This window comes from Sorex araneus, chromosome X (genome assembly GCF_027595985.1).
Source record: "Sorex araneus isolate mSorAra2 chromosome X, mSorAra2.pri, whole genome shotgun sequence".
Taxonomy (NCBI): domain Eukaryota; kingdom Metazoa; phylum Chordata; class Mammalia; order Eulipotyphla; family Soricidae; genus Sorex; species Sorex araneus.
Genome location: NC_073313.1, coordinates 202,894,365 through 202,906,971, shown reverse-complemented (window position 1 = coordinate 202,906,971; position 12,607 = coordinate 202,894,365). Strand labels below are relative to the sequence as shown.

The window sequence follows — 12,607 nt, the reverse complement described above, 5'->3', positions numbered from 1 at the left end:
ATGGGGATAGATGTTTTTTACTAAAAAATGGTAAAATTTTATCAAAAACTGCCATATCTTTTTCTTGATTCTCAATGAAAGAAAAAGCATATAGATCTTCCATCAGCTTTAGTTGAAAATATAGAAAATACAGAGATAAAGAGAAGTATATATGATGATGTTTCTCAAAATTTAATGTGCAGGATCATCAGGAAAGTTTACATAAACACAGATTACCAGGACAAAGAAGTGATACCTCAAGTAAGTTCCCAGGTAAGACTGCTGCTGCTCCTCAGATTTATGGCTATTATATCATGAATTAAATTACTTTATGAATTAAAACTTCATGGCTAAGATTTTTGAATCATATTCTATACTGAAGTCTAAAATGTCAGGGAGCTTTCGGTAACTTTAGATCCTACATAAGCTTCTCCAATATCCTGTGGAAAATATTGGTCCAGTGTGCAACCATCTTTTAGAAAAGTCATGCTGTTTCTTTTAGTTTCTTTTGTTTTCTTTAAGCTGCTTACTAAGTATCTGGAGTAAAATTTAAAAAGAAAAAGGTCCATAAAGTCCAGCTGGGAATGATGGAATAGTATTGGAAAAAAATCTGTGTACTCACCAAATAGGAAAAATGCCCAGTCGTGTGGTGATAAAAACCATGGCAAACATAATAAACAGGAGATCACAGACTTTCTGAAACTTGGCATAATTTGCCATTTTGGCAGCCTGTGAAAGGAAGGAATGTTAAATATTAATTTACTGGAACAAATGAAAAGCTTCCTTTAATATTCATGAATCTCCCATAAGATATAACTTTCCAGATACAGAAAATTGCCTGCTACTTTAAAATATCATGCATCATGCATCAGATTTATAAATTACCCATAAGTTGAGTGAAATGCAGCATTAGCCATGAAGTACTATCATATTTAATAAAACATTCAGCAACCTAAAAATTTATTATATTGTTGATCTCAAGAAAACAAAAAAATAAGAAATTCTTATATTATAGATGATATCAGTAAGCCAATGTGACCAAAAACAGGAATTTTGTACAGAAGGTCAAAAAGTCAGAAAGTGAAACCCAAAGATCCAGGCCACAAACTACATGATGTATTTATTTTGCTCCTCTCAACTTAGAGTTCTAAGTTTGTCTTAAATAGGCATAAAAAGTACCCTGGGGGAGACACTTTCTTGGCTAACTCTTCCTACATTCAGAAACAGAGAATATGTCATGCTCATGTTATTTCAACAAATCCACTTAGGTCTGATTTTCAAAGTTACATTAAAGGGTCATTTTTCAAGAAGAAAGTCACTGATGTTTAAAGGATCTAGAAGAAGTACTTTAATAATTTATAATAGTGATTTACTGGTCCACTTCTTATTTTATAAATTATAAGCCACATATTTTTACCATTTACTATTTTTACAGGTGAGTCTAAGTAAGAACAGGTGACACTCCATAATTTGCTTGATTACCTCTCTCTACAATTTCACACAGAACTCACAGCACCCACATTCATTGGACCAGGAAACGAAGATCACTTCCAAATTCACACCGTTACTTTCTATTTATTGGAAAGATAAATGAACTGAACTAGTCTTGAAAAGACTCTTGACAGAACTATAATTAATAGCTTTAAAAACAAGCTATGAGAGGACCATATTCCTAAGGGGAGCTGACTATAACTAAGAAAAAGCTGGGGTTTATGGGCTTTTACTTTCATGAACACTTTGCATTTAACACCATGAGTTATATTAAGAGAAAAAAAAATCTTCTGCCTATGCACCTGGCTATGTAAACCATTAGTTTTCTTTTTTACATTTCATTTTAATGGCATTCAATAGAAAACACTCAAATGTATTTTTCTTTAATATCTAGGAGTTAATAGTTAAGAAATCTTATTGTTTTAATCTCAAGAATTCTTTTATAATGCCAAAGAGTATCTAAATAATTTTCTTTAAGTCACATGACTGAGATTCCTAATATATTTTATAAACGTGCTATATGACAATTCAAAGAACATTTTCTGCAGTCAAATGCTCTACCACTGAGCTATACCCCCTCAAAGAAAATTTTCTAAATTATGGCTCTTTCAACCATGATGCTAGTCATTCTTAAATACTAGAGTTGGCAGGTTATATGGGATTGATTGCAAAACTGTAGACTGCTATGTAAATTTCTGCATAAAAGTTGTAAATTATTTACAGGGTACTGCTCTTCTATACTAATTATACCTGTTATTTAAAATTTATGCTGACTATAGAGCCCAGCTTAAATGCCTTAGACATCAAAATACCAGGCTATTATCTGACATGTCTGGACCATTAGGATTATTTTCCTGTTTCATTAGGGGAACTGGAGTTTTAATAAAGCACTGTATGTGCCACAAATCTTAACTAATTGCCTTTGGAGTGGATTCAATTTTATGGTATGGAATATGGTATTGCAGTGCAATAACAGATCATCACCTGAGGACGCCTGCAGTCTATATTAACAATGATAGTAAGTGCTATAAAGACTAGAACTATGGTACAATAGGAATCATAAAACATAATAAAGATCCTTAATCCCATTTTGCATGTAATCTGTATCGAGCAAGTTGATTTTTGAGCAATTACATACATTTTCTAGTGTAAAGTGAAAAAAAATTATTTGACTGTATAAGAGTACAATTTATAGTAAATGTCACATTTTCCTTGAGATTATAACTTTTGAAATATGCCAAAAGTATTTTCTTTTCTTTCTTATTTTTTGGTTTTTGGATCATACCTGGTGAGCTGAGCACATATTCCTGGCTATGCACTCAGGGATCACTCCTGGCAAGGTGCAGGGGACCAAATTAGGGGCAGGGATGGAACCCAGGTCAGCTGTGTGCAAAACAAGCACAGAACAAGCACAGAACCTGCCTGCAGAACTATCTATCTGGCCCCTTCTTATTCAGTCTTTAAATGCCTTAATTATAAATTATAACCAGTCAGAATATTAACTGTATATTTAGCATTTCCTCAGATATTCTTTTAAACCAATTTTCTAAATTTATATACACTTTTCACTCTAAAGAATATTAGGATAACATGTATATTGATAATAAGAACTATAACTAATCAAGATGTGCTATACTCATTAATAACTAGTCTATATGTTCTAAATTCCGCACGGCAGAGCCTGGCAAGCTACCCGTAGTGTATTCTATATGCCAAAAACAGTAACAACAAGTCTCACAATGGAGACCTTACTGGTGCCCGCTTGAGCAAACTGGTCAGCAGAGGGATGACAGTGATACAGTGAAGTTCTAAATAAATGACTATGAAACTTCAAACTCCAAAAAATGAAACAATTCATTTTCAGTTTTACTGAAATTAAGAGGAATGTGAGATGAGAGAGAAAGAGAGAGAGAGAAAGAGAGAGAACGTCAAAGATGTGTACATTGACTTTTCCAGAGAAGAAAAGCCCAATTTAGTAAGTTTTTATCACTCTACTAATAAATGTTAACACAATGATCAGTTTTTGCATTAAAATTTATGTATTAGTCTCACACTCACCAATTTAATCTACAAAGAACTCCCTGCAGTTTCAAAGCAATCCATCAAGCTCTCCCTAGAACCATTCTAGCACAGTCCATTTCACATCGGGAGATGTCAACACGTCCACCCCTGAGGAAGCACTAGAATGCTGCAGGTGTTGGGAGAATATTCTAGTGCAAAGGGGGAACATTTTCTGCTTTAAGAAGGCAGATTTCCGGGGCTGGAGCAACAGCACAGCAGGTAGGGTGTTTGCTTTGCATGCAGCCGCCCCAGGTTCGATTCCCAGCATCCTATATGGTCCCCTGAGCACCGCCAGGGGTGATTCCTGAGTGCAGAGCCAGGAGTATGATCCAAAAAGCAAAAAGAAACAAACAAACAAAAAAGAAGGCAGATTTCCAGGAGGCCACAAAATAATTTATTTGTTTTATTTGGTTTTTTGGGGCCACTTCTGGCAATACTCAGGGCTTATCCTGGCTCTGCACTCAGGGATTATCCTGGCGGGCCTGGGGGACCCTACAGGGTGCCAGAGATTGAACCATGGTCAGCTGCATGGAAGTTAAGAGCCCTACCCACAATACTATCAGTATGGCCCCCTAAATAATTTCTTAAAAGGGAGTGGTAAGTCAAATAAGTTTGGTGTTTTAGCAGAACATAGAAGTATCCATAGTTTTGAGGACTACCTGAATTGTAGGTATTGTGCTCATGAAATGAAAGAAATGTTACCTCTAGAAGAGCATCAGCTGAATCATGAAGGCAGAAGACCAGGGTCCCTACTCGGGCCATATTGTTGACATATGAAAAGGTAATCAAGAAAATAGAGACAATGTGATGCAGGAACATAACGCCAAAGTCCTGGAGAAGGAAGAAAACAGCCATGTTAGGGCTCAGAATTACATTTCTCATCGTCTCTTCGGTCAATACCTACTAAGCTATGCATCCAGCATAAAATACTTACCATAAAGAAAAAAATCTTTCCTTTGGGAATCAAGAGACACTCAAGAGAAAAGCAATGATTAAAAATATGAAAAATGCCAAGAATAACAAATCTTAATGGTTGTTTTGTTACTAAGCCAGGGAATTCTGAGTTACAGGAGAAATTATCACAGGTTTTCAAGTAAAGCAGAGCACTACTGGGGTCGGAGTGATAGTACAGTGGTAGGACGCTTGCCTTGCACTTGGCCGAACTAGTTTTGACTGTATCCCCTAAAGTCTCCCAAGCTCATCTGGAGTGATCCCTGAGTGCAGAGCCAGAAGTAAGTCCTTAGCAATGCTGAGTGTGGCCCAAACCCAAGGGAAAAAAATAGAAAAAGTAGCACTGCTTTAATTTGCACTTCAGGAACGTCTTTCTAAGCAGTACTGCAATTTTACTGGAGTACTTCTCTGATCACACTAGAGGCTGATAATCCTCGGTGCAAAATCCATAGACAGAGCCATACCTGAGGGGACTATGCCAAGGTAGGGGAAAAGGGCCTCAGACCTAAGAACCAGGGCAATAGAAGGACAAATAAGCCTCAGAGGTGGCAGGTGTTTTGTGATCTCAGAGAATTCTTAAAATATTCACTGTCACTGTCATCCCATTGCTCATCGATTTGTTCGAGCGGGCACCAGTAATGTCTCTCATTGAGAGACTTATTGTTACTGTTTTTGGCATATCCAATACACACGGGTAGCTTGCCAGGCTCTGCCGCGAGGGTTCGATACTCTCGGTAGCTTGCCGAGCTCTCCGAGAGGGGCGGAGGAATCAAACTCGGGTTGGCCGTGTGAAAGGCGAACGCCCAACCGCTGTGCTATCGCTCCAGCCCCCTTAAAATATTTATCTCAATATATAGTAAGGAATATCTTCCTGAGATGAAGCCGTTAGAATCTTTTTTCTGATAGGTCCTACACAAACCAGTTTTGAATCTGAAAAAATAAAATTAACAAGAAGCAATGCTTGGGACTGGAGTGATAGTACAGCAGGTTGAGTGTTTACCTTGTATGGGGCTGACCTGGGTTCAATCCCTGGCATCCCAAATGGTCCACTGAGCACCACCATAAATAGTTACTGAGTGCAGAGCCAGGAGTAACCCCTGAGCATCACCAGAGTGACCCATCCCCCACCAAAAGAAAAGCAGCAACGCTAACTGAGCCATCCTAATTTTGGTCAATCTCAAGGAGCCTTCTTCTAGACCCATGTAAAAAAAAATCTTAGTTTGATATTGAATTGTCTCCTGACCATCAGGAAGTGTTTTAGGTGACAGGGGATTTCTATTCCTTAGAAATAGTCTCTTTCTGACCCACATCCAGAAGAACAAAAGCTACCGGTGTTGGCGTGGATGTGGGGAGAAAGGGACTCTCCTTCAGTGCTGGTGGGAATGGCGACTGGTTCAGCCCTTTTGGAAAACAATATGGACGATTCTCAAAAAGTTAGAAATTGAGCTTCCATTTGACCCAGCGATACCATTCCTGGGAATATATCCTGGAGAGGCAAAAAGGTGTAGGAGAAATGACATCTGCATTTCTATGTTCATTGCAGCACTATTTACAATGGCCAAAATCTGGAAAAAAACCGAGTGCCCAAGAACAGATGACTGGTTAAAGAAACTTTGGTACATCTACACAATGGAACACTATGCAGCTGTTAGAAAAGATGAATTCATGAAATTTGCATATAAGTGGATCAACATGAAAAGTATCATGTTAAGTGAAATGAGTCAGAAAGAGAGAGAGACAGACATAGAAAGACTGCACTCATCTGTGGAATATAAAATAACAGAGAGGGAGGCTAACATCCAAGAGTTGTAGAGATAAGGATTAGAAGGTCTGCCCCATAGCTTGGAAACTGGCCTCACATGCTGGGGGAAAAGGTAGCTCAGACAGAGAAGGGAACACCAAGTAGAGGATGTCGGGAGGACCCATTCGGGTTGAAATATGCGTGCTGACAAGTAGACTATAGACAAAACATGAAGGCTCCTCAATACCTCTATTGCAAACTACAACACCCAAAAGGAGAGAGAACAAAAGGGAATGCCCTGCCACAGAGGCAGGGTGGGGTGTTGGGGGATGGGGTGGGGGTGGTGAGAGGGATACTGGGAGCATTGGTGGAGGTGAATGGCACTGGTGTAGGGATAGGTAAACGATCACTGTATGAGTAAAATGCAAACAAAAAAGTTCATAAGTTTGTAACTGTATATCATAGTGATTCTCTAATAAAAAATAAAAAAAAAAGAAATAGTCTCTTTTACTGTTAGTGTTTGAATGCCTGGATTGGTCCTAATGGTAATCTATGGCTTTAATGGTGAAGGTTTTGGAGAAAGATTATTATTTCCTTATAGATACTGTTGTATAGGGAAATAAATAAGCAAAGAAAATATGTTATATGATAGAAAGTGTAGAACGTTTTTATTGATCCCACTATAGTTTGGGATTTGTAAGACAAATTCAAAACTCTAATTTCTTAAATGGTTCTGTAGATTCTTTGGTAAACATGTCAGAGTTTACTTTTCTGCATTGAAAAGTTCTAAAAATTTATTAATATCCATATATTCATTTATTACTAGAGTAGACAATACATTCATTTCTTAAATAAGGTAAACTGAGTTTTTTAAAGATACAATGGTTTCTTATTTTCAGTGGACCTTGTATCAAAATCAGCTAAGAGACCCTATAGTGAATTTGCCTGTGGACATGCCATGGTGCTTTTCCCCCAGAACCACAATCATATCTAGTTTGGGCTCAGTGGTGAGAAGGATTCTGAATCTAAAATTCTCAAGTTCCTGCAGCCTGACTGCATCTACATCCACACAAATCACTTTTAGCAATAACAAACTGGTAGTGTCCTACCCACTACACTGATACAGTCAGATTTGAATTTAATGACTGCCTCTACGTAGATTTAACTGAGAAGTTTCACCTGTTTCTCCTGATTTTTTTTTAACTATGTGGTAGGTAGGGCTTTGCTAATTAGTGTAGGACAATTACAAAATGCCCTAGGCATACAATAAATATTACTCAAATAAGTTTTCCTACTGGTAGATGAAATCTTTTTTCCCCAGGTTATTATCAGACAACTGAAAGATTCCATCACCTGAAGTGTAGTGTTCTTGACAAAAGCTACTTCAAAACAATGAGTGATTAAAGAGGAGCTAATCTAGCTACTAAAATTTTAAACTATTTTTAAGTGCTATCAAATAAAAACAAAGAGTAACACGCAGTACTTAATTAAACTCATCAGTGAATTTATATTCACCATGGTTATTACATAGACTTAAAAAATATCTTAGCAGATGATTAAGTCCAGAACAATTCCCTCCACATTTCCCACTGGGTGACACTGAATGATTGCTCTGGATTCAGTGAAATACATACTTTGCTATTTGATGTTTGAATACTTAAAAAAAAAGCTGAATTGATTAAATTACTTATGGAGAATTAAGATCATTTCGTAAAGAAGTTCCCAAATTTTTATCTTATATCAATATAAAAAAAACCCCAGCTGAGCCCTTGGTAATAAGCAAATTTTACAAAACCAGAAAAAAAATAAATAGAACAAAAACAAGACCCTATTTTCTCACACAAGGTTTGCTTTGTAAATAAGATTTTTGCATATGAATTTCCTGCTCCTAGAAAACATTTACTATTGAAGAACTCAGAGTTATGCCCATGGCAGAAGACTAGTTTTCATTATATAGTCATATCTGTTTGCCTAGCAAAGAAACATGAATAATGGATTTGACTCCTACATTTCTGTCTCAGAAAGCTTTATATACAATGATAAACCTTAATAAAAGTCATGCAATAATTACTTTATGTAACTCATATTTGTATTATGATACATTTCTCTGAATGGTTCAAATAACAATTTTTACACAAATTGTGAATTTGGGCACTATCAGCTCAGGGTTGGAAACTACCATCCTTGTGTTGCTGCTATTGTTGAAAGCGACTCAAATATATGAGTCAACTGTCTGGCTGCAGGAACCTTAGCATTTTAGGTTAAGAATGTTTGTCTGCATTTTGGTAGTGGCAATGAGGTAGAAAAAAATGTGATTTCTTGTTGGCTTTTTGGAGATAGATCTCAAGGCCCTTATTCAAAGCAGGTTGGCCTTTCCCCTACTTCACTGGTGTCCCTTCGCTGCCATTCTGCCATACTACCTCTGGACATCTTCCTAGCCATCAGATCACTGAGGCTACAATGTACTCGTGGCCTGATAGTTTTCCCAACTTCACTATCTCATTCTAGGAGCTTCTCTTCTGTTTACTAACACAGACAAAAGATATCAGATGTGGTCTTGACTAAAACTCTAAGTCTGAAGTGAAAGAACTCAAGGAAGATCAACATTTTAGTAATAAACTGGCAATAAAATGCTTTCCCCACCCTCATTACATTTCTAAAAGCATTTAGAAAATCTTGAACAGTCTGCCCACCGTGTGTAACCATTACACTGGAATCGCTTGGGTGTAAGTAAACTTCCAGCTACTCAAACTCTATCCCCATAGTTGAAAAACTAGCATCCTTTGTTCAGTTTTCCACAAGACTTTATGACCAAATATTAGCAAAAACGAGAATAACCTCTAACTAAGAGCAAAGTCTAAAGCTCCCTGATAGATCTCCCTTGGCAATGATCAGGCTGCAGTCTTAATAACAATATCCTGTCTTAAGAGGCACCAGAAATTCATCTTGCTATACATTTCTCTTGCTCACTGTCATCTCGTTGCTCATCGATTTGCTCGACCGGGCACCAGTAATAACATCTCCATTGTAAGACTTGTTTTTACTGTTTTTGGCATATGGAATATGCCACGGGTAGCTTGCCAGGCTCTGCCGTGTGGGTGAGATACTTTCGGTAGCTTGCCGGGCTCTCCAAGAGAGGTGGAGGAATCGAACCCGGGTTGGCCGAGTGCAAGAATGCCCTACCCGCTGAGCTACCACTCCAGCCATATTTGTCTATGAAAACAAAATCGACCCATTCCTCATATTTAAGAAATAACCCCCCAAAAATAAATAAAAGTAAAAAATAAAAAATAACCCCAAATCACAAACAATAAGATACTTGTTCCCTAAATTTCCCTTTTCTGAATAAAGCACCAATAAATGAATTCAGTTTCTTTTGAGAACGAGCTTTGTGACAAAGACAAGCACTCTAACACACATTCTTTAAAAAAAAAGATAAGAAATCTAATATTGAAGTGACAACTTAAAATAGATATATAGATATACGTGGAGAAAATGAAACATTTTGAAGTGCAAGCTAAAGGAAAGATTCCTCTCTAAATTAAAATTACATGCATTAACTTTTGAATTTAATAATTTAATAATTATAATTTAAATACTCAGAATATAACTCATGAATAAATATCAGATAATTTGCACCAAATCATCCTTTCCAAAAATGTTTAACCCTATGAAATGGGCTGCGCCATAATTTAAAGCTGGTATCATTTTGTGGCAATTGTTGCAAAAATAGAAGTTACTCGTTTTTATTGTTTTAATAGCTTATTAAAATTTAAACCTTTAAGGTACATAGACATTTCTGTGGATTCTGATTACAGTATTTGTTATTTGGGGGAAAAGTGGTAAAGTCTCCCTATCTCTTCCTTTCAGAGTCTGCAGCCTTGGATCAACACTCATAATGTTGGAGAGTAGCTGAGCTCAGCAGGAAGTGGGTTTCCAGTGTGTAATCTGGCCAAGTCCAGGACAGAGGGGCCCCTGCAACAGGATACTGATGGATGGTAGGGGGAAGATCTCAGCAGAACTTACATATGCCCAAAGCAGTCACTGTTAAGTGCCTATCCCATTGAAGGACTATGAAATATAATTGGTTCTGAATCTTGGCTTCAGAGAGTCAGTCCTTATTTAAAGCATTAATATCTGTTTAAAAGATTTCTTAGAAAGCAAAGAGAAATGAGACAAATGTTGTCTGGCTTTAAAAGAATGAAGTTAAAGTTCAGTCAGGGTGATTTATAGATACCAATTAATTCTGATTTGTACCATTTTAGGTAATTAGAAGAAAATTGTACTTTTTTTATTAGCAGAAAGAAAGTTCACATAATGTATGTAATGTCATCCTGAAATTTCCTATACTTTATTCCATTATTAGATTTTTAATTGGTCTTGAATTCTGACCAAGAGAATTCAACATGTTATTTAGAGAAAGAAATTTCAAATAGTGAAATTCGTAAACTATATAAATTTCATAAACTAAAACTTGAATTCATTTTCACTTTCACGTAGAGTTATGTGTTCTAGAGCACTCATAATTATGGGAAATTTTGGAAAGGATAAAAAAGTGTAACTACTTGGGAAATGTTTGTATAATTATAGAGTAAAGTACTTTTGGCAAGATTGCTTCAAGTATTCTATTTCTAAAATAGTCAACCCATAACTAAAATCTCAATCACACTAAATCTAGAGTCAAATTTATTGCGACACCTTTTTTCTAGTTGAGTATAAGCCTTGAACTCCCCCCATGCCCAGCAAATACATTTACTGAATTAAACATGCAGGCTTAGATCCTTGAGGAAAATAAATGTCACATGCAAACATCATTCTAAAAATAGTAAGGGTCAAAAAGAGTTAATTGGTTCCAGACTTTGAATTTACTATTATTACCATTAAATGTTTTAAAACCATGTCGCCAAGTAATAAATATATTTTCTGTCATTCTCAAAACTAATAGTTCACCAGATATGCACATACATTTTACTTTACTTTAGAACTGAGAAAGGCAAGCAATGGCCTCTAGGACAAATTTGGTCCTATATTTGTTGTTATAAATAAAGGTTTTTTGGAGCACATTACATTCAGTTATTTAATTATTATCTATGGCAGTGTTGTTACTATAGTAGAAGAATTGTTACACAGAATATAAGACCCGCACCTTAAAAATATTTGCTATCTGGTGTCATAAAGTTTGATGATTCTTATCTCAGAGCCACACTAAGAGACATATTAAAAGAAAGTGAGATGGGCTGGCACATAATTTCATGCCCAACCAATATTCAAAGAATATGAAAGAGATTTAATTTTTATAGCTAATATTACTATCTTGATTGATACATAAAACATGAAATATTATCCTCAAAATCCAGACAAAGCATAAAAAAGTGTTTTACAATCTCCGTCAGAATTCTTATGATAAATTTTAATACCACTTTAAGATAACTTGAAAAGAACTTTCTTCACTGAGAAGATAAGTTTGTTGAGATACAGTGATTACTTTCTCTGCTGCTAGAGGTGCCATTATTTTGTAGTTTCTGAGAAAATAGATAATTAAAATAAAGAAACCACTGTATAAGTACTTATCCAATCTTCTGTGTAACATTTATGGTGCCATTTCAGGATTAGGATCTCATAATCTATTCTACTATGAAATATTGTATTAATATCTAATCTTTGATTTTATTACTTTAGAAATGATGCAATAAAATTTTATTTATACCATAGAAAAAAGATAATGCCACTTATTCCTTTCCATTCTTCCCAGCCAGGGCACTGAACTTAAGTTCCAGCTTCCTGGGCTGCTCCTTCGCACTTTCTTTTCCTCTCCCCATCAAAAGCATACTGTCCAAATGCACTATGCTTTCCAAGGAGGTAAATATGTTACTTAGATATACATGCTCTTTTTTTTTTTGTCTTCTTGGACTTCTCTATAACATAAGTCCCATCAAATTCCAAGTGCCTGCAGGTGGAGCCTCTATTTGCACCTTTTAGTATCTGTTTAAATTACTCAACCAGTGACATTCATTTGTAGCGGTTTTGATATTAAAAGGGTCACTTCTGAGACACCGAAAACACATGTGGTATAATCATCTTAAGTGACAGACAGGAAGACAGAATTTTTTTTATTTATTTGTTTTGGTAGTATCCCCAAGGACTACCAGCAGTGGAAAAACTTGCTGACAAAAAACAAACAAACAAAAAAACAAAAAAACAACAACAACCAAACTCATTTAGATCAAAACATCCAGAAGGATCAGCAGGGGGCAGGCTGTACTCAAGTAAAGTCAGAAGTGCCCCAGGATTCAAAAGCTAAGGACTTCATAATTACTGCAGTGCCCTCCAGAGACCCCAAATGACAACAGATAAACAAGGACTCAACTTTGTATTTTAGATGGA

General features: G+C 36.2%; 1 protein-coding gene across 1 annotated transcript in view; it reads right to left on the bottom strand.

The window, feature by feature from the left end:
- CERS6 (ceramide synthase 6) overlaps positions 1 to 12,607 on the bottom strand; it is a 332,575-nt gene that overhangs the window by 56,265 nt on the left and 263,703 nt on the right. Inside the window, exons 7-8 of the mRNA XM_004601129.2 lie at positions 4,234 to 4,362; positions 602 to 708 (exon numbers count right to left, since the gene is read on the bottom strand). Coding sequence (XP_004601186.1) covers positions 602 to 708; positions 4,234 to 4,362 — 236 coding nt within the window. The remainder of the gene's footprint in view (positions 1 to 601; positions 709 to 4,233; positions 4,363 to 12,607) is intronic.